General features: G+C 47.4%; 1 protein-coding gene across 1 annotated transcript in view; it reads left to right on the plus strand.

The window, feature by feature from the left end:
• The window catches only part of CSMD2 (CUB and Sushi multiple domains 2), a 653,863-nt gene that overhangs the window by 389,829 nt on the left and 241,040 nt on the right, over positions 1-22,994 (plus strand). Inside the window, 5 exon segments of the mRNA XM_055082266.1 lie at positions 3,358-3,552; positions 15,376-15,514; positions 16,441-16,628; positions 17,332-17,520; positions 17,713-17,829. Coding sequence (XP_054938241.1) covers positions 3,358-3,552; positions 15,376-15,514; positions 16,441-16,628; positions 17,332-17,520; positions 17,713-17,829 — 828 coding nt within the window.

Genomic DNA, 22,994 nt, shown 5'->3' on the forward strand with positions numbered 1-22,994 from the left:
TCTCCCTCCCTCCCACCGTCCCTATCCCACCCCTCTCGTGGTCACAAAGCACAGAGGTGATCTCCCTGTGCTATGCGGCAGCTTCCCACTAGCTATCTAATTTACATTTGGTAGTGCATATATGTCCCTGCCACTCTCTCACTTCGTCACAGCTTACCCTTCCCCCTCCCCATGTCCTCAAGTCCATGCTCTAGTAGGTCTGTGTTTTATTCCTGTCCTACCATTAATCTCTTCATGACATTTTTTTTTCTTAGATTCCATATATATGTGTTAGCATACGGTATTTGTTTTTCTCCTTCTGACTTACTTCACTCTGTATGACAGACTCCAGGTCTATCCACCTCATTACAAATAACTCAGAGAGGTCTTGCTTCCTTGTCCCATCTGTCCCCAGGGTCTAGTTGAGCTGAAGACAATAAGGTGCCAAACAGGGGTCATTGGGGACCCCAGATGCCAAGCTAAAGCCCTTCCCTGATATTTCCCTCAACACCTTCTTCAGGATGCCGGACTTGAGAGAAACAATGCATCTTCCCAGGGATGCCTCCTCCAGGGCAGCCTCCTCCAGGGCACTCCTCTTCGCTTCATCTGTGGGCATATGAGGAAGCAGAGCCCAGTTCTGTCTTCCCTGATCTTCCCAGTCTAGCACTGCAGCACTGGCTTTTAGTTTATCTGTCCTCATCCCTACTTTCCCATGAGGTCTTTCCCATGAGCTCTGGAAAGATGGGGGTATGTATTACTTATCTTTCTATGCCCTCTGCCCAGTTCAGGGTCTGGTACATGGTGAGGATCAGTAAATATTTATTGAATGGAAAGATCCATGAATGGCTAAATGCTCTTTCTTCCTTCTGGTGGGAGTGGGAAAAAGAAGGGTGAGAGCTGTCCCAGGGAAGCCCACTTATCCAGGATGGGGAGGGCCGAGGACTCTACAGGTTCAAAGCAGGTGTGGATACACCGGTGGAGGACCTGGGTCTAAAACAAATACTCATAGTCTCCGAGGAAAACCATATCCTAGTAGGTCCCCACTTTCCAGGAGAGGAGCAAATGCCAAATCCTCAGGAGGAAGAGGCAGAAAGCAGCAAACACGACCTGATGATCAAACTCTTACCCAGCATTCCTCTCGAAGGTTCCTCCACCGTTGTAAAAATGATAACACATCCAATACGTCAGTAATCAAAAAACAGGGGCAGGTCAAGGAAGAAATGCTGACTCCCACCCTAGATTCCCCCCACCCGGAGATGATTCTTGCCAATATTTGGTGAACACTATTACAGATCATTTTCTGTGCATTTATACAGATAGAGTGGGATGGATAGGTAGCAATAACTTTTAAAAATCTGAGCCCCATCCTAGACCCGATGAATCAAAATCTCTAAGGAGTGAGGCCCTAGAATCTACATTTTTTACAGGCTTCTGGGGTGATTCTGATGTAGCTAGTGAAACCACAGTCCATGGGCAAGTGTTTGGGAACTAGTGTAGTCTCCCCTGCAGGACGTGCATCTCCTCAGTCACGTCCCAGCTGACGATTGTCTGGGAAGAGCTGGAATTTGCCCAATGTCAGGGAGCTCGCATCCCCCCTCAAGACAGCTCTCTCCACAGTTAGAGAGCGCTCGGGGCTTCCCCTCGTGATGACCTGAAATCTGTGTCCCTGTAACAAGGCTCAGGGATCCCGTTTCCACCTCCAGAGCTCCTTAGAGGAAACCTAATCCTTCTTCCATGTGAGTATTTTGGACAAAGATGAGAGTAGCTGCTGTTTACTGAGCACCTACTGTGGGAGAATCCTGCGGGCATCACCTCCAAGACCACAACAGAAACTTCCTAAGCTAAGATCTGTCCCCTTTCACCTGCCAGGAAACAGATTGAAAAGGTACATGGGTAGAACTGGGCAGTATTTAAATCCTTGACTTAGAGCATTTGCTTCAAGGTATTAGAAATAGCTCCATGTCCCTGCTTAGTGTGTACACGTGTGTGTGTCTGTGTCTGTGTCTGTGTATCTGTGTGTCTGTGTGACTGATAGGGTTTTGAATAGACAAACGCCTGGACTTCTGGGCCCCAAGTACCACTTTTCTTCTCACCCCATGTTTCTAAATTTGAGGGCAAGCTCATGATCATAAGTTCCTAATGAGGAGAGGTCGGGAGACTGATGTCTGGGCTGACTTAAGATTGCATTTCAGAGGGAGGGGGGTCGGGGCTCAGCTGGGATCATCCAGATCATCTCTGTGTCAGATGCTTCCTCAGCCCAGCTTCAGTAGGAAGGATTGCCAGGTTTGCTTCCAGCAAGGTGATCTGACAGCCTCCAGGGCTGCTTCTGTTTCTGACTGTGCAAGTGTTTCAATCGCTAGGCAATCTCAGAGGCCTCTAAAGTGGCCCGTGCCCTTGCAGCCGTGGAGCCTGGTCTCCACGGGGAAGCCACCGTCCTTGAAACAGCAGGGATGCAAATAGGGCGTGGCCTCAGACTCGAGTGTGAGAACTGGGCACCCCTGTTGAAGGAAGGTTGGGAACGGGAAGAAGGAAGGGAACACAGACTTAAGGGGTACTGACCACCTGTCAGGTGCTTACCAAGCGTTCGCCACTTGCAAATTCAAATCAACTTTCATGTTATTCCTATCTCAGAATGGCCCATTTTATAGGTTAGGGAACAGAGGCTCAGCAAGATTACATAAGTTGCCCAGAACCATGTAGCTAGTAAGAGGCAGAGCTTGATTAAACCCGCAAGTGTTCTGACTCTTTCCTCCCGCCCCCCCCCCGCCCCGCTCCCCCCACCACCCCACCATGGTATTATCAATTGCCTGGGCAGACTGAGAGGCAGCCTGACAAGGGGCGAGGAAATGAAGGGAATGGCTTCAGACAGGGTTCATTGCAGGGCACCTACTTTATGGTGCTTGGTATCTATTAGTGTCACAGGATTTAGAGCCCGGTTCACCTGCAACATAAATGATCCCATAGCTGGCTGAAGGTAGGGACGCATGGAATGGATTTGACGTTGAGGACACAGATCTGCTCCTTCACCATGTTGAGCGTCAGTTTCCTCATTTGTAAACTGGGTTAATAATACCTATGTCACGGAATCATTATTTGGTGTAAATGAGCCAACAGGAGAAACAGCCCCCTGCCTGATCTATAAATGTGCTTTAGAATGAAGTTGGATTAGGTGCTCAGGAAGGCAGGAGATCGAGTTTAACGAGTACCTGCTTTGTGCCCGGTGTGGTTCTAGGGTATGTCGCTCTCCCCCCAGCATGCCAGGCTCTTGGGGAAGTGGGGGGGGTCTAGGATTGACCATGATAATGAAGCTTATTTTCTTTGGGGGTCCATCTGCACGCCAGCTCTGTCTAATCCCATCCTTGACCCTTATCCACACAGCTTTTCGACACAATGAGTGTCCAGATCCGGGCGTTCCAGTAAATGGCAAACGGTTTGGTGACAGCCTCCAGCTGGGAAGCTCCATCTCCTTCCTCTGCGATGAAGGCTTCCTCGGGACTCAGGGTTCAGAGACCATCACCTGCATCCTGAAGGAGGGCAGCGTGGTCTGGAACAGTGCCGTGCTGCGGTGCGAAGGTGCGTGCCTGCCGGGCCGGGGGCCGGGGCTGTCAGCCAGAGAGGCTGAGGAGGGGGACCGAGTGGCCCAAACCCCAGTCGTCCTCTTCTCCCAGGACATGGGACCACCCTCTCACCCTCACGCCAGAACGGCCAGGGCTTTATAGAACCCCAGTGCACAGAAATTTGAATTATAACCAGAGATTAAACAGGAGAAACGCTGGTTCTAGACTGTCAGGCATCAAAAACACCTCTTCTTTCAACTGGGAATGCTCTCAATATCACAGCCATTAGGAGCCCTGCTCCCAGCTCCTGCACAGGGGAGCTCCATCGGCCTGAAGCAGAGTTGGCAGAGCTGTGAGTTTGCGCGTCTTTCAAGCTGCCTGCCACTCTTTCCTTCTCCACATGCTAATTTCCCCCAATTCCCTGGGACATCTCCCAGGCTTGGCCTTGGTGTCCCTGCTAAATGCTGCCTTGATATCCTTGCAGTGAATCTCCAGGAGACTAGGGGCAGACCAGCCAGAAAAAAGACACAGCTTGAAGCAAGCACAGGGGTTGTTATGGTGTCTCCTCGGTCCTGCCTTGCCACGCAGACAGGATTTGACTCAGTTTCAGAGACTGGCCATCTGGTCCCCCCAACTGCAGGCATGGAAAACACAAATTAAGCTTCTTAAGGGCAGGAATTATGTAAAACTTGTGCACCAAGCACAATGCCCGGCACAGAATAGGCCCTCGATAAATACTTGTGAATAATGGGTGGAAAGTGAGTCTCCCACAGACCCCTTGAAGGCATTGACAGTGGAGACAAGGGCTGCGGTTCCCTGCTTCTGGGACCCCGAAAGCGCCTTCCTCTTACCTCGCGTGATGGACAGAGGGTAGCGACCTAAGGGACCTCTCCATACGCAGTCCCCAGACCCAAATCCAAGCACCCCGGCCAGCAAGGGGGAAGGACAGGAGAGCAGAGCAACGAGGGGGCGTGCCTCAGGGCGACCGCTGCCCCAGAGCTGACAGGTGGGGGAGCGGGGAGGAGAGACCCCCAAGGGCACAGGGCCCGAGGCAGAGAGGGTGGCGTCAAGGTGGGCCGTCGAGTCAGAGGGACCTGGACTGGAATCCTGGCGAGTCGCCTTTTTCCCTCTGAGCCTCTGGTTTGTTTGTTTTTCTTCAGCTAACTAACAAGTGGGGAGATGATAATAAGATGCACATGTAAAGGGCACTTCCTGGCAGAGAGTGAGTTCCTAGCATAAGTGTTAGCCATGCTCTTGCTGGTGTGTAAGCTCCGTGAGGTTAGGGAATCTTCCTTGAGCTCGTATCCCCACAGCTGGCGTATTGTTTGATGCCTGCTGGATGCTCAGTCAATACTGGTTGATCAATCACTGAATGAATGAATGAATGAATGAAGACTTTTTAACTAGGTTAGAGCCTCCCTCATGGCCTCCAGAGCCCTGACTCTCACCAGACTGCCTTTTGTCTCCTCCCTGAAACTTACCCGCTGAGTCGCCGGGGCCAAGTGACTTGACTTCTCTGTGCCTCAGCTGCCCCATCTGTAAAGTGCAGTTCATAATGGGAGCCCCCTCACAGGGTGGTCGTGAGCAGTTCCTGGCAGAGAGGCAGCGCTCAGTCAGTGTTGGCTGTGAGCATGATATTCACCTGATTTTAACCATTCCTGACACCATCAGATGCATATTGGTCCACTTCGGGGGATCATGTGGTGGGTTCATCCTTCCAGGTGCCTGCTGCAATCGTGACACAAACAGGCGTCTTCCTGCCCTCCACGGTCACACAACCACGTCCACACAACCTCCTCTGCTGTTTTTACCCAGCAGAGCGAGCACTTTTGGAAACACCGAAGCATAAGCTTCGGTGTCAGGGAACCGTGAAACTCCTATCTTTGCCCCCTCCCAGGTGTGGACCCGATGGGTTGGGTAGCTCCCTCGTCGGCAGCAGGGGCGTAACCACTCGTGTCTGATGGGGTTGTTTGGGGGTGAGGCAGAGCTCAGGGTCTGGGGGCTTGTCGGTCAGTGGTCTCACCTTGCCTTCAAGCTGGGCCCCCCATTCTCCCTCATGCTTGTCAACCTCCTCTGACTTCTTTGGTTTTCCCTGTGGTCCATCTCATCCAGGACATCTTCCCTGCTGTCTCCCACTCACCTGATCTCTCCTTCCTCCTGGCTCCCTTGCTCTATGGGCCACCGCCGGACCACTCTATCAGATGTTTGGTCTCACCACGACTACATTTTTCTTTACCAGTTCCACGAGTCTTGGCCCTATCTCCCAACCAAGACTATAGGACTTCCGGGCAGAAGCCCAGGCCACAGTGCCCCTGAGCCTGCGGGGGCTCAGTCCCAGTGGAGTTGACCCCCCTGAGAGGGATCAGGACTTGGTGACTACAGAATCCTCCTCCCCACCATCCACTTTCCTGAATCACGTGCTCCTAGACCACAGTTCTGCCCATGCAGTGAACCACTCCAGACCATGAGTGAATGTGCAAGAGAGCTCGACCTTCATTAAAGGACCTTAAAGCGGTTCACTGTTTCATAGGCTGAGTCTTAATTTTGAAATTAGAGCTGTCTTATTCATTCTGTCCCCGGAAGGGAAAATGCTTAGGTTGGGGGACAGTGGACAACCAGAAATAAGGGGGCAGCCTGTTGGAGAGATGCTGACTTGGCCCAAGGGGAGTCTGCTCAGCCTTCCTAGAATGATGGGCATTTGATAGCAACCTGGTTTCCGGAGACCTGGGGAGCAGCGGATCAGAGGGCCAGAGTGAGAGCCGGACACCACCTAGGGTGGCCAATTCTGGACTTGAAACCGTAGAGCAGACAGGGTAAGAAGCTCCTGGAATCTGTCCCATCCTTGGCCCCTTTCCCCCCCGTGTTGAGCCTTGGAAGAACACTGCTTTGTAATCAGCATCTTTGTCTTTGCATTCTTTCTAGTTTTGTTTTTGATTAAGTATCCCCACCTTGTGGACAATTAAATGTGGAAGCGAATGGTCTTTTAAAAAATCTTTTAATATATGCTAAGAGCCTCTTAGCTTTTGAGAGGCTATAAAAGGACAAGGGAGAAAATGGCTTCTTCTCCTAAATTTAGAAAGAAGGATGATCATCTGGCTGATCTAAAGCAGGAGTCGGCAAACTTTTTCTTAAAGGGCTAGCTAGGAAGTGTTTTCAGCTTTGAGGGCCCTAAGGTCTCCCCTCAACTCTGCCATCGTTACGGAAAAACAGCTTTGACAAAACAGAAATGAATGGGTCGGATTTGGCCCCTGGGCTGTAGTTTGCTGACCCCTGATCTACAGAACAGAGGACATAAGGGATCCATATGTTTAAAGTCAGAAATTTCCTAAGAAAGACTTCCAAGTAGTGAAACAGCTACACAGGAACACATGGTTCTCAACCCCGCATTCATCTCTTCCTTGTCTCTTTTAAGGAAGAACGAACTAATTATACATCGCTATGGTAGGTGGTTTACAGGTGTCACCTCATTTCAGCCAGGTACCAGTCTAGGTAGCAGGTGTTGTTATTGTCCCATTAAAGCACAGAGAAGCTAAGTCACTTGCCTGGGTCCTCCCAGCTTGTAAGTGACAGAACCAGAATCCAAACCCAGGCTCTTGGCTACCCCGTTACTGTATTTTTCTTGAATTATATCACTAGAGAGAATATAATTTCAAACATATTTGTAAAAGACTTAAAAGCATCCACAAATAAGATGAAAAGCAGGTTTTCTACTTTCCATATCCCAGTAGAAAATTAAAACAAAAGGAAACATATTGCCTATCACAAAAGACAAAGGAAATAGGACACCACGTGGAAGCATCAGAAATTGACAGCATAAAACAAAATGACAGGGCTTCCCTGGTGGCGCAGTGGTTGGGAGTCCGCCTGCCGATGCAGGGGACGCGGGTTCGTGCCCCGGTCCGGGAGGATCCCGCATGCCGCGGAGCGGCTGGGCCCGTGAGCCATGGCCGCTGGGCCTGCGCGTCCAGAGCCTGTGCTCCGCGGTGGAAGAGGCTGCGGCAGTGAGAGGCCCGCGTACCGCAAAAAACAAACAAACAAACAAAAAAAGACAGCAGTAAGACAAACATATCAGTTATGATAATAAAGGTAATTAAATTCCCTATTAGAAGACAAAGACTCTCAAACTGGGTTTAAAAAACATGCTGTTTGAAAGAAATACATGGGAAAAAAGGAGATAAATTATCCCAGTGAGTATGCATTTTCATTTTTAAAGTAATACTTGGTAGTTGTAAAAAATGTAAACAATACACAAGTGCAATAAAGTTAAAGTGGAAATATTCATTTCCTAATCCCACTCCCCAGAGAAAAATGGCGTAACACTTTGGTGTAGACACGTCCACATTCTTTTCTCTCTGTATGTAAAATAAATGTGTTATTTTTATAATTTTTTTAAAAGTCTTCAAAAAAGAAAGGTCAGTTCTCCCCACTCACACAGGAGGAGTCTAAGTGATGGTGGTAGTTCATTTAGGCCTCTGAGGAAGAAGGTAGTTACTGAGGTTCTAACATTATTTCATTTAATCTTCTTGTCACTCTTGTGAGAAAGATTATTATACTCTATGCATGAGAAATCTGCAAACCAGCAAGGTGAATTGACTTGCCTGCGATTACCCAGCTAGTAATAATTGAGCACTTACTATGTGCTAAATACTAGGCCAACTGCTTTACACATATTGTTGTATTACATCTTCATGACGACCCTACAGGGGAGGTACTGTTATGATCCTCACTTCACAGATAAGGAAACTGAAGCACAGAGTGGTTAAGTAACTTGACCAGGATCACACAGCTAAGTGAACGGGAGAGTCAGGATTCAGATCCAGATATCTTGATACCAAACGATCACTTTGAACCAGCAAATGCAGTCTGACTCCAAAGTTCATTCTCCTTTTGTTGTACCACAGAATGGTGGAGGATTGGTGGTGAGGGGTATGGGGGCCGGGGGGCGGTAGTGAGGAAGCAGCGCTGGAGGGAGTCAAGGAAAAAGCTTCCACTGCTTCTAGATATTCACACTGAGACCCCTTTGAGGGCGGTAGTCGGGGCGGGGGGCATTCCCGCGTCCACCCGTAGTGGTTAGAAATGCAGGCTCTGGAGCCAGACTGCCTGGGTTTAAATCCTGGCCCTGCTGCTTCCCTGCTGTGTGTTTCTGGACCAGTTACCTAAGCCCTCTGTACCCGTTTCCTCAACTAGGAAATGAGGCTGACGCCAGTACCCACCTTAAAGTTTGCTGTGAGGGTGAACATACAGGAAAAGCAGAAGCACACATCAATTAGCATGCAGCTTGTGAGGGCTCAGGGAGCGTGAGTTCCCGGCATCACTCGATTCCATCACCACCCCCAACTGCCCTTTGCCTCGTACAGCTATAGCATCCAAGGTCAGGAGAGGTGGATCCTCCCTCACAGGGGACACCAGCCCCTCATCAGAAGCCCAGTGCATTAGCCATCTCGTGCTGCCATAGCAACATACCACAAACTGGGTGACATAAACAACAGAAATGTGTTTTCTCATGGTTCTGGATACTGGAGGTCCAAGATCAAGGAGCCAGCAGGGTTGCTTTCTCCCGACACCTCTCTCCTTAGCTAGCAGATGGCCGTCTTCTTGCTGTGTCCTCACATGGCCTTTTTCTCTGTGTACGTGCACTCCTGATGTTTCTTCTTCTTGTAAGGACACCGGTCCTTTTGGATTAGGTCCCACCCTTATGCCCTCATTTCACCGTCGTTATGTCCTTAAAGGCCCATCTCCAAAGCCAGTCACATGGGAGTTAAGGTTTCAACCTATGAATTTGAGGGGGCGCACAATGCAGTATTTCGTTCCTTCCACAAACTATTGAGCACCTGCTCTGTGCCAGGCACTGGGATAAGGCACTGGGTACCTCTTTTGTCTTATTGCTGAATTCTTCTCCCTGTTCAAGGCAGGACCCTTTCCTCTTTTTTTGTCTTTTCCGTGTGTGTGTGTGTGTGTGTGTGTGTGTGTGTGTGTGTGTGTGTGTGTATCTGTGTATATATCCTTCTTTTCACCCTAACAATTTTAATGGAAAATTTCAAACAGAGAATAGTATAGCAAACCCCATGTACCCATCACCTGGCTTCAACAATTATAAACTCATGGCCTATTTCATTTCATTCATACCCTCTGCATTACCAGTATCTCCCACCATTACCCTGCTCTGGGATTATTGTGAAGCAAATTTCAGGCATAATATTTCATGCACAACATTTTAGTGTATATTTCTAATGGATGAAAAGAACTCCTTAAAACAGAACCACCATGCTATTATCTTAAAATTATGAAAGTAATTACTTAATACAATCAAGTTTCCATGATTTATCTATCTAACCCTTTCTTTCATAGTAATTTTTAAGAAGTCAGAGCCCTAGTGAGGCTGATATGTCTCAAGTCCTTTTTAATCTGTAGGTGTCTTCCCACCCTCTTGCAATATTTTTGTTGAGGAAGCCAGGTTGTTTATCCTGAGAAGTCTCCTGCAGTCTGAATTTTGGCAATTACGTCCCTAGCGGGTTGTTTAACATGATCCTCTCTCTCTTATATTTCCTTTAATTGGCAGTAAGGTCTAGAAGCCTAATCAGATTCAGGTTCTGGATATTTTATAGGCGGGGCTCTGTTCCTCTATCAGATGCATATAATGTCTAGTTGTTTCTCTTTGGGTGATGTTTAGGAGCCATCAGTGATCATAGCTTACAGATTACAAAATGGTAATATTCTGTCTCTTCTTTTATAAGCTGGAATACTTACGGAGAACTTGCCCTGATCAACTATTTGGTTACCCTGTGGTATAGTTCATACAGGAAAGACAGGAGAAATACTTAATTATTTTCCTTTATTTACCAGTTTTCATATTAATGGGTTGACTCTAACGTCTTCCAAAGTTGAACATTTTTTTAATATCGTTACAAACCAAAGGATTGAAACATATTTTATGCATTTAAATCCATTGCAGTTATTACTGTAGTCAACGCTCAAATTGTCCCATTGGCCGGCGGGAGCCTTTTGAAATGGGCCCAGCCTCATCTTGTACATTTTCTGTCCCTGACCTAAAATCAGCTGTTTCTCCAAGGAGTCCTGGTTCCTTTGAGTGAGAAATGATATTCAGAATCTGGGCACTGGCTCTGCTTATTACTATTGAGTAGGTCCATATTTCTAAGCCTTTTCAATGAATGGAGCTAAGAAATATTTTTTGAAAAATAAAATGCATCATGGGTTCATTTCATTTCAAATGTAAAAACATTTTTTCTTTTTCACTGAACTTCCTTGATGTCATATCTATATCTTCTTTCACTCTTGCTGGTAATCCCAATTCTCAACACCAACATAATTTCCCATTCCTTAATATACACCCAGGAGTCTCAAATTGTAATACCAGTACTACCAACAGCAATACGATTACTGAAAATCGTTTTTGTGTTTTTCCTTTCAATTCTTCTTCTCTGTACATCCTACTAGGGATGGACTATCAAATTGCTGTGTTTTAAAGTCTCTTTAACTAGTTTCTTCATGTGTGATTATGCTACCAACTGATACAGTATTATATTCATTTATTTGACACTGCTTTTAAGTTTTGAGAAATTGCTTATCAAATTTAAATCTTTTTTCATTATGTAAAATATTTACATAGTTCCAAAGCTAAACCTCTAAAAGAAGGTATATTCTGAGAAAGTCTAACTTCTATCTCTATCCTCTCTACCCTGGCCCCTCCCTCCATCCGTAGGTAATCTTTTGCATTTTGAGTTTGCCCTTTTATTGATTGTTAATATGAGAAAATATGTGTGTGTCTCCCACCCTTTTCTTAGATAAATGGAATCATTACCCTTGCTTTTACTGCTGTTTCTTGCCTTTATTCACTTAATAAAATATTCTGGGGACCACTCCATGACATTATATAGAATATTCCTTATTCTTGTTTTATAGCTGCATAAATAGTCCATGTTGTTGATTACCCCAATTCATTTAGTCAGCTCCCTATTGCTGAGCATTTTGGCTGTTTCCATTCTTTGGCTGTTATAAATAGTAGTACTGCGTTATGTAGGCTGGTACATATATATGTCTTTGCATATTTTTGCCAGTGTATCTTTGGGATAGAGTTCTAGAAGTAGAGTTGCTGGGTGAGAGAATAAATGCCTATGAATTTTGCTGGATGCTACCAAATTTCCCTGCACAGGGTTTGTGCTCTTTTGCATGTCCAGCAGGAAAGTACTAGAATTCCTGCTTTCCCTCGGCTTCCCGAGTCATCAGGCTTCTTGCATTTTCCCTACCTGATGGATGAGAAATAATTTCTCAGTATAGTTTTGATTTGTATTTATTTTCTCAGTAAGAGGGAGGTTGAGCATCGTCTCAAATGTTAAAGAGACACTGCACTTAGGAATCCTCCCCTCCTTCTCCCTGCCTGGCAACCACCACCCTGGGATATGAAGATTAACTAGAGAGAGTGAAGGATTGAATGAATGGAGAAGTTGTTTGCCAATCACCTGAGCAGAGAAGAGAGGAACTAGCCAAAGTGATAAAACAATACAGCAGAGAAAGAAAACAGAATGGTGGCCACCAAAGGAAAGATTTGAGTTTCCTTCTCTGGAAAGTTTAGATAGGGCTTTGTTGATGTATATGACTGAATAGAGAGTAGCCTTGTCAGGCAACAGTGACTCTGTGATCTGTGGTTTCCTGCAAAGTGAGTGACAACATCACAGTCCAGCAACCAAAGAGGCTGGACCTGTGCTGAATGGGAGCCAAGAGAGAGTCCCCGCTCTCTTCTGAGGCTCTGTGCCTGCCTGGGGACCCAGGCACGTCGCAGCTGGCATGCCCCTCCCCACCTCCAAGGTCTCACCAGTCCATTGGAAGAGCAGAGCAAAGTATTAGTCGTTTCAGTGCCATGGATGGATGGGTTTTGAAAACAGGTTACTCAGGAAATAATACCTATAGGCAATTTATGCTTTCAATGTTTGATAGAGGTGCTATGTAATTCCTCAGTTTCTCCAAGCCTCAACTCACTGAAAATGGGATAATAATCCCCACCTATAAAATCAGGAGAATAATGGTTTTCTACCTTTTAATGTTGCAGTTGTCACAAGGATAATCCACGTTAAGCCCAACACATAGTAAACTCAATAGCAGTGAGTTCATACCTATCAGCTGTGGTTGTCGTGCTATTATGTGCTGCAGGGGGATTTGCAGACAGAGGTCTTGAGGTTAAATCTCTGCTCTAACTTTCTTAGCTCTTGATCTAGTCTATCAGCCTACTTAGCCTCAGTTTTCTCCTCTGTAAAATGGGGATAACTTCATAAATGCTGTGCACATTTAAATGAGATAACACGTGGGATGGATTGGGTGGGATGGACTGGAAGATTGGGATTGACGTATGTACACTACTATGTATGAAGTAGATGGCTGCTGAGGGCCTGCTGTATAGCACAGGGGAAAAAAAAAAGAAGGTACAGTCTGTTTGCAGGACATATATTAAGTTAACCTTAAAAATGCATTCCAACGTACATTAGGTGCAGACAAATACTGTTTGATTCCTCTTATACGAAGTACCTAGAATAGGGCTTCCCTGGTGGCGCAGTGGTTGAGAGTCCGCCTGCCGATGCGGGGGACGCGGGTTCGTGCCCCGGTCCGGGAGGATCCCACGTGCCGCGGAGCGGCTGGGCCCGTGAGCCATGGCCACTGGGCCTGTGCGTCCGGAGCCTGTGCTCCACAATGGGAGAGGCCACATCAGTGAGAGGCCCGCGTACTACAAAAAAAAAAAAAAAAAAAAAAAAACCGAAGTACCTAGAATAGTCAAAGTTATAGAGACAGAAAATACCTTGGTAGATGCCAGGGGCGGGAGGGTGGGGAGAGTGGGGAGGAGGAATGGGGGGTTAGTGTTCAATGGGGACAGAGTTCCAGTTTAGGAAGGTGAAAAATTCAGGAGATGGATGATGGTGAGAGTTGCACAACAGTGTGAATATACTTAGTGCCACTGAACTGAACAGTTAAATATGGTTAAAATAGTATGGTTTATATTGTGTGACTTTTACCACAATAAAAAAATTTTTTTTAATGAGATAACACGTGTAAAGCAGGTAGCATCGTAAGTCATCAGTATGAGTTGTCTACCATTAACATCACTATTATTCTTTTGTCTTCTTTGTTAGTTAAACTTTCTAAATATAATTTACTATTAAGAATGCTTGACAATTATTTTAGATATTTTCAGGAAGGTTACAGAATTGAGAGAGGAAAGGTGTGGTACATTTGGCTATGTTTTATGAGACTGATTACTTGGGGAAATTTGCAAAAATTTGCAGAGATAGGAGTTGGGAGCTCCTTATCCCCTTTCCTTTCCAGTCTTGTTCAGCGCATTTTGGGTATCTGGTAGCGCCGCAGTAAGGGGATCCCAAGGAAGCAGGGTTTCTTTGAAAACTGGGATGCTGCTTAGGGTATGATCTCTGGTTTTATGCTATCTTCCTAGGTCTGAATCCAAGTTCTACCACTTGCTAACCCTAGTTAGCAAGGGCTAGTTACTTAATCTCCGTAAGGCTCCACTTTCTTAGCTGTAAAAGAGAGTAAATAATAGCACCCTTCTCACAGGGTTAGTGTTTTGTGAAGATCAAACATGATAGACATGTGAAGCTCAGCGTGTGACAGGAGTGGGCTCTCAGTCCATGGCCGTGGTGGTGACAGTGGCAGCGGCTTTGGTGCTGGTGGTGATCAATGTCCTCATTATCAGTTTCGGGGAGGGAGGTGCCTTATCAGGGTGGGCGAGGTTAGACTGTACTAACAAACAACCCCAGAATCTCAGTGGCTGAAAAACAGGAATCTCGCTCTCACACAGACTACTCAGGCTACGTGTGTAACCTGGGTCACGGGGCTCCGTTCCTCAGGGTCACTTAGAGGCCCAGGCTGATGGTACTTCCTTCTAGACTTTCACAGTCACAAGCTGCAGATCACACGCTGGCTCTTCACGTTCCCATGTAGACGTGACACACATCACTTCCACCCTCGATTGATTGGTCAAGGCAGTCACGTGGCCTTGCCTACGTGGACACAAAAGGGTAGACAATGAAATCCAACCACGTGGCCTGAAGGCGGAGCACTGGAGCCGCTCTAATGACCACCACAGGGCCAAGGGTCTGGTTACAGGAAGAGGCAGGAATGATGGGAAAGATGGGAGAGAATAGAATGGGAAACTGGGGGATGGGAACATGGGCAGAGAGAGACCAAAGGACGGAGATAACAGGCTTTGCAAGCTCAGAGCCAGCGTGAGGGGTGCCTGAACCCTGGGGGTCTTGTGGCTTTACCTGCTGTGACTACGCTCATCCTTCCATCCACTCATTTATTCATTCAAGCAGTGGTCACTGAGGGACACCCGTGTGCCAAGCACTAGGCTAAGGGCTGGGGGTTCCGAGTTGCATAAGACAAATTATACGGCCCCTGCCCTCAGGGAGCTCGCAGTGGAGCGGGCTGTGTGCTCCTGGGCCAGAGTACCGGGTGCCAGCTGTGCCAGGGTGGGCCGGGCTTATGCCTCTGCCAGAGGCCTGATGATTGAGTCAGGAACAAAGACAGAACCAGTGTGACCCAAATATTAGTTGTACTTCAACACTTCTAGAATGGCAAAGGACTTGGTTTGAAGGATTCTTTTCATTCCTCCCCTCTGGCTCTTCATAAAACTCTAAGTGATATAACTGGACATATCCGTGAAGGACCCAAAAGACAGAACTCACAGTTTATACAGTTTATGTAATTCTCCATAAAAACAAAAACAATACTTGCTGGCAGACACGTTTTATAGAGAGATTTTTTTGTTTATTTATTTGTCCCCCCAAGAAGCCTGCTTCTCTCCCTTCTGTCCCCCCAGCTCCCTGCGGAGGTCATCTGACTTCGCCCAGTGGCACCATCCTGTCTCCGGGCTGGCCTGGCTTCTACAAGGATGCCCTGAGCTGTGCCTGGGTGATTGAAGCCCAGCCAGGCTACCCCATCAAAATCACCTTCGACAGGTGCTTGTAACCACAACGTGGGGGTGGGGATGAGGAGTGGTATCTCTGCAGTGGTGTGGGAGGGAAGCTGGGATGGGTGACGGACCAGCACCGATGCTGGAATGTCAACAAGGTCAGAGAACACTCGAGTGGCTGCCCTGGGTGGGGTGGGGGCAGGCTGCACTGGCTTTGCCCTTGGCCTTGGTTCCAGCTCAGTAGTGGGTCTGTGATGTTTAGGGGACTATTAGCATCTGAGGAGCCTAACCCTGACATTTCCAGTGTGGGAAGGTGGTCTTCCTCACCTCTGACCCCAATCCTGCTCATATGCCCCACTTCTAACTCCCACCCTGGCTGTGCCCCTCGGGTGGGGGAAGTAGCCACCCAAGTATGAACACAAACTTCTTCTAGACAAAGCGTTCGTGGCCTAGAATACCCGTTGCAAACTTTTCTGTGAAGGGCCAGGTAGTAAATACTTTAGGTTTCATGGGATACTTGCTGATATCTGTTGCATAGTCTTTGCTTTAAAAAAAAAAAAAAATACTGCTTTATAAATGTAAAAACCATTCTTAGCCCTTAGGCCATACAAGAACAGACTCTAGACCAGAATTGGCCCTGGGGCTGTAGTTTACTGACCCCTGGCCTAGAACATTCTGACTCCCATGAGGCTAGTCACTGTGCCTCTAGGTCTGAAGATGGGTCACAGCCCAGACCACAGAGAGGACTGGGAGAGCCTCATCCAACCACAGGAGGAGGAGGAGGAGGAGGAGGAGGAGGGTTCAACACAGTAGGGAAGGTCCTCCCACATCTCCAGTAAATGTGTTCAGATTATACTAAAATATCCCAGCCTGCCAAAATCCAGTTGTTCTGAAGCCCAGGTCAGGCAGGGCCTTTTGTCATTTGCAAATTAATGAAGTTTCTCAAGACGTCTTCATTTCCATCTTCGGCAGATTTAAAACTGAGGTCAACTATGACACTCTGGAAGTGCGAGATGGACGGACGTACTCGGCGCCCTTGATCGGAGTTTACCATGGGACCCAGGTCCCCCAGTTCCTCATCAGCACCAGCAACTACCTCTACCTCCTCTTCTCTACCGACAAGAGTCACTCGGACATCGGCTTCCAGCTCCGCTATGAGAGTGAGTGTCGGGGCGTGACCCAGTGACAGGGTCGGCCGTGTGGGGAAAGGACCAAGGGCTGAGCCCCACCAGGAGGCCCCGCTCGGCCGCGTCCCCGCGGCGTCCTCAGTTAGGCTGTGCTCCTGGGGAGGCGCTGCTGTGTTCTCAGCATCTCTCAGAGCTCAACTTTAGAAAGAATGGAAGGTCCCCTCTGTGTGCAGATGACTGGGTGCCACCATGCTGGGCACTCTGGGGACAGAGTGCTTGACGGATGGTGACGTTGAAGTGAGATGTCGTCTCCTGCTCCCTCAGCCTCTCTCATCACCTGCATTCATCGCTGGTGCCTCGATTGAAAGAGCTTGTTGATTCAATTCTTTGCAGACCGCTCTAGTAACTTAGGGCCGAGAGCACCATGAGGAGAGGGTCGTTTTCTTACCCGTGTTCGTATCCATAACCCTTAGCATGGCATCTAAGCCACAGGGGACACTTCACTGATGGTCACTGAATGAATGGTGAACAAACAAATGATGAAGACAGCTTGTTCTCCCTGGCAGATGGGTCTTCAGATACCCTCAGCAGGTACTGACAGCCACATTTGAGGAGGGGGCAGATGACAGCTCCAGCCTTCTCTCGATCAGGGCTCTCCCCCCCCTCCCTTTGTGAGTCAGCTGGGGCCCCTCTATGCTCACAGTGAGCTGTTCCAGCTGTGGGCTCTCTATTCCAGCTATAACACTGCAGTCAGACCACTGTCTGGATCCAGGGATCCCCGTCAATGGGCAGCGTCATGGGAATGACTTCTACGTGGGCGCCCTGGTGACCTTCAGCTGTGACTCGGGCTACACACTAAGCGACGGGGAGCCCCTGGAGTGTGAGCCCAACTTCCAGTGGAGCCGGGCCCTGCCCAGCTGTGAAGGTGAGACATACCAGCAGGGGGCGCTAAAGTAGAGGACTCCCTTCCTGCCCTGAAAACACAGGCACTGACCCCCTGACCCTGTCAGTGAGGGCTGGAGGTTTGGACGAGATGGGGGCTGGGATCCCAGGGGGACTGTGGGGGAAGCTCCCTGGGCCGCTCCAGTCTTTCAGTGCCCGCTTCCCTCCTCTCCAGCTCTCTGTGGTGGCTTCATTCAAGGCTCCAGTGGAACCATCTTGTCACCGGGGTTCCCTGATTTCTACCCCAACAACTTGAACTGCACTTGGATTATCGAAACATCACATGGCAAGGGTAAGTGTTTAGGCCCATGGCAGGTATTGGGATGCAACATGGTCAGGGCCCCCAAGGTCCCCAGGTCAAGATGACCTCAATGGGGATCTCCCTCTCTAGTGACCTCTGGGCTTAGTCTGAATTTTTCTCACCAACCAGAAAACTCCCAGAACCTTCCTATCTCTTTGAGTCACAGAACTCATTCAACAAATATTTTTCAAACCTAAAATCTCCATTCTGGAAGAGATCTTAGAGATTACCAGCTCTCAAACCTACTTAATTCGGTCGGGAATCTTCTCCAAATCACTCCGCACAAGATGGCAACACACCTGCTGTCTAAACACCCCCCGTGGTGGAGAGGTGAGCAGCCCACTCAACAAAGGGGCACCTATTCTCATTTTCTGCTAGATCTGACCCCTCCTAATAACCTAAGACTGAGTTCCTTGTACTGAGTCCTGGAGGAACATAGGCTGCCTCTGCTCCCTGCTCCTCACACCCAGCCTTCAGATGCTGTACGTGGCAATCCTCTTCTCACAGAACTCACAGTGTTCCTCGGAGGAGTGTTTTCATATTCCTCACCAGGCTGGACTCTTGCCCTACCTTCCCTGACATAAATGACCTTTGGGAGTCCCAAGTTCAAAGTAAGGGTGCTGACTACAAATAAGCATTAACTAATATACTCTTTCACTCCACAAATATTGACTGAACTCCACCTATGCGGCAGACCCTGGGGCTGGGGATATACAGTAACCAGGCAGAGATGGCTTCTACCCTCAGAAGCTTGCTCCGAAGTTCATCTAGAGTCAAGGTTCTTAACGCAGTTTGGCAAATACTCTAATGTTAGACCCCTACACTAGAGGTTTAGATTTTCTATGTTGGAGGTGGAAACCAGGCAACTATGTTTTTAGAACACTTCACTAGTAAATGTGATGTGTGCCCTTAAATAAAAACCTCTGATCTAGAAGAATTAACATGTAGAAAAGCCAAGAAAAACTTTAAAGGGAAGAGTAACCCTTCCAGATATTAAAATGTTATTATGGGATAAAATAATTTTAATGATGTGGTATGAGTATAGGAGTGGACACACAAATCAGTGGGGGAGAATAAAGATCCAGAAGTAGATTCCCCTGTGTGTGTGTGTGTGTGTGTGTGTGTGAGAGAGAGAGAGAGAGAGTGTGTATGTGTGTGCGAGAGAGAGACAGTCTCTAGTATATGATTAAAGTGTCATTTCCAATCCATTAAAGAGAGGATGGATTATTTAATAAATGGTTTTAAAACAGTGGGCTTAACCATTTGGGAAAAAGAAAAAACCAAATCATACCTCACACATTTATCCACAAATTCTAGTACTAGAAGGATATGAAAGTCGAGCCTCAGGTGGGACTTACTTAAAGAGTAGCACCAAAAGTAGAATCCATAAAGGCAAAGACTGTTAGATTTGATTAAATAATACTTTGAATGGATTTATGGGGTTTTTTAATAAATATATAAATATTCAAAATATTCATGTAAAATATTCAAATAGTTAATGGACAAAACTATTTGCAACCTATGTAATCATCTAAGGACCACCAACCTGATGCATAAAGAGCTCTTAAAATTTTTTTGGAAAAATATGCCTGGTCTACAGGGCTATAAAGTAAGCAAAGCTACAAACACTTCGTAATAGAGGAAATACAAATGAAAAGACCTCGACCTCCCCTAACAATTTTAAAAATGCATATTCATCCAGTAAATGAAATGCCATTTCCCTTTTCAAGTCAGCAGAGAATATCACAACAGTGTGAGTGTGGGGGACAGTGTAGAGTCACGAATACTATTCTTCCGTGCTGCCATTGTGCAAAACTGCTCAAACTTTCCAGAGGATGATTCAGCAATGAATCAAAAGCCTTAAGAATATACGTGCCTCCGGTACTTCCCTGGTGGTGCAGTGGTTAGGAATCCGCCTGCCAATGCTTGATCCCTGGTCCAGGAATATCCCACATGCTGTGGGGCAACTAAGCCCATGCGCCACAACTACTGAGCTTGTGTTCTAGAGCCCGCGAGCCACAACTACTGAAGCCCGTGCGCCTAGAGCCCGTGCTCCACAACAAGAGAAGCCACCGCAATGAGAAATCCGCGCACCGCAACGAAGAGTAGCCCCCGCTCGCCGCAACTAGAGAAAGCCCGCACACAGCAGCGAAGACCCAACACAGCCAAAAATAAATAAATAAATTAATTAATTAAGAAAAAATATATATATACGTGCCTCTGGACCCAGCAGTTCTACTTCTTGGAATTTATCTGAAGAAAATAAATAAACTGTACATCAAGGTTTAGCTACCAGGTTGTCCCCTAAAACACTTTATTAATTGAAAAACTAGTAACTATTCCAATGTCCATTAATCAGGAGATGTTAACTAAACATATGGTATAGCCAAATAACAAAATATTCAATATTACCATGCAGCTACCGAAAGGAGTAATGTGAAAGAATATTTAAAGCCTTACACAGATGGTTGCAATACACTGTTGACTAAAAAAGAAGTTTGCCACAGTAATATATTCAGTTTATAAAAATTAAGCAAGGAGGGCTTCCCTGGTGGTGCAGTGGTTAAGAATCCACCTGCCAGTGCAGGGGATACAGGTTCAATCCCTGGTCCAGGAAGATCCCATGTGCCGCGGAGCAACTAAGCCCGTGCGCTACAACTACTAAGCCTGTGCTCTAGAGCCCGCAAGCCACAACTACTGAGCCCATATGCCACAACTACTGAAGCCCACGCGCCTAGAGCCCATGCTCAGCAACAAGAGAAGCCACCGCAATGAGCAGCCCGCACACCGCAACAAAGAGTAGCACCCGCTCGCCACAACTAGAGAAAGCCCGTGCACAGCAACGAAGACCCAACACAGCCAAAAATAAATAAATAACTAAATAAATTTAATTAATTTATTAAAAAATAAAAAATTAAGCAAGGATATGTGCATAGAAAACAGTCTGAAGAGCTATGCCCCCAAAGGTTAATACTAGTTGTCTCTTATTTTCATCTTTTGACTTTTTCCTAATTTTGAGCACTAAATATGTATTCCATGTAAAGTATACTATTTGTATAAAAAAAGAAAATTTGAAAGAAAAGTCACTTATAATCTCACCTCATGTATTTAAGCACTGTCACTGTTGCCTTTAATAGGCCTGGTATTTAGCCGGGATTAGGACAGCCTGGAGCTTGTTGGGCAAGACAGGACTCTCCGGCAGTCAGGGCAATGCGGGGCTGGCCCCTTTTTCCCACAGTATTGTTCCCGAGGAGAGGAGGGACGGAGGCAGCATCCTTGTTCATCCTGCAGAGCTGTTTCCACCAAGCCTGGTCCAGAGTTGGCCATTGCCAGAGCCAGAAGCTACTCTGCGGCATCAAGAGGGAAAGAAAGGCAGCCCCCTGTGATCCCTAGAGTAACGACCCCCTATTGTCATGATTCTCTCTGCATCTGACGTCTGTAATTATAGGGGTGTATGTTCCTCTTTGCCTTTCTACCTGTGTCTTTCCTTAGAAGTCAATGCAGTTCAACAGATTTTTAACAAATGCTTATTTGATACTTGCGCTTGCTGTAGGTGCTAGGCAAACACAGGGGAACAAACCCTCTGGTGCTGCCTGCCTTGTAGTCTAGTGGTAGAGATCCAGCCTAAAGAGACCTCTCAAGGTACCATGGTCAATTCTGGGATAGAGCAGACACAGGTGGGGGGTTGAGACTTAGGCCAGTCTTCAAGGATGAACAGGAATTAGCCAGGATAAGAGGTGTTCCAGGCAGAGAATCAACAAGAGGTCACTGATGTATAACCAGGTCACTTCTGCCTTAGAACCATTGAAAGGCTTCACCAGACCCTAAGCATTGAGCCCCAAATTGTAAAATAGCTAGCATGGCCTTATAGCCCTGGCTTACCTTTCTCAGGCTCCTTCTGAGCCCTCTAAACACTAAGTTCTAGCTACACTGAACTTCTTTGAGTTCCTAGAACTTCTTAGGCTTTCGTTGTCCTCTAGAGCTTTGCACAATGGGACAATTTTCTTCTCCTGGAACACTTCCTGTCCCCGCATCATCTCCACCATTCCCCTTGCCTGGCCAGCTCCTCATCCTTCTGAACTCACTTCCTCTACTGAACCTTCCCGACCCGCTGCCTCCAGCGCTGGGTCTGGGTGGGGCTCCCCTCCACAGGCTCCTGTGTGACCCTGTACCTTCCCAATCCCAGACTTCTCCCCACTGTATGGAACTTGGCATCCTCGTCACCTGTCCCCCGGACCAACTCCAAGCTCTTTCAGAGAAATGTGTGCCTTGCTTCCTGCAGTTTCCTCAGCTGCTGGCTTCATGCCTGGCACATAAGAAACTCCAGAAGTATCTATATGAATTGAATTAAAGTGAACTCAGACCCTTCTCCAGAGGGCACCCCTCAGGCTCTGCTTGTAACAGTATCTCGGGTTAACAGACCTACGGAGGCTGCTGACTCCGATTGCTCCCTACCAGGTAGAAGTCCAGCTGGGAAAACTGAAACTCTGTGAAATTCAGAATTGTTCAGCTTACCACATGCCCAGCCCAAGGGAACAGCCATTTCAGGAGTCCAGATAATGTGCCCTTGCTAAGACCCCAGGTCCAACATCTATTAACCCACAAGGCTGTCTGGGAGTTAGATGAACTGAGTACTAAGAATGCCTACTGTGTGCCAGGCATTGTGCCATGGGCTTGGCATGTGCTGCCCCAGGTGTTCCTCTCTCCAAGGATTAAATGTCACCTAAAGGCGCAGAGCAACTTTGGCCCAGACACTTCCGCTGGTAGACGGGCTTTTGACCCAGGTCTGCCTCCCTCCAAATCCCCTCCTTTCCCATGGCCCTGCTTTTTCTGCTCCAGAGTGATGTTAATGTCCTTTGAATGATTCTGCATGGTTCACTCCAGTGGAGTCTTCGTTTCTGTGTGCATCTGTCACGCCAAATCTGGATTCAAAGTCCAACACAGGGCCTCTCTATTTCTGTGACAATGTCTTCATTTTCACACAATGGCCCAAAGAGCCCCAAGCAATCAGCATAGCTGGGAAACTCAGGAGTTTCACCTCAGTTGTTTACTACTGAAGCCCGTGCGCCTAGAGCCCGTGCTCCACAACAAGAGAAGCCACCGCAATGAGAAATCCGCGCACCGCAACGAAGAGTAGCCCCCGCTCGCCGCAACTA

Source organism: Physeter macrocephalus, chromosome 3 (genome assembly GCF_002837175.3).
Source record: "Physeter macrocephalus isolate SW-GA chromosome 3, ASM283717v5, whole genome shotgun sequence".
Classification (NCBI taxonomy): Eukaryota; Metazoa; Chordata; class Mammalia; order Artiodactyla; family Physeteridae; genus Physeter; species Physeter macrocephalus.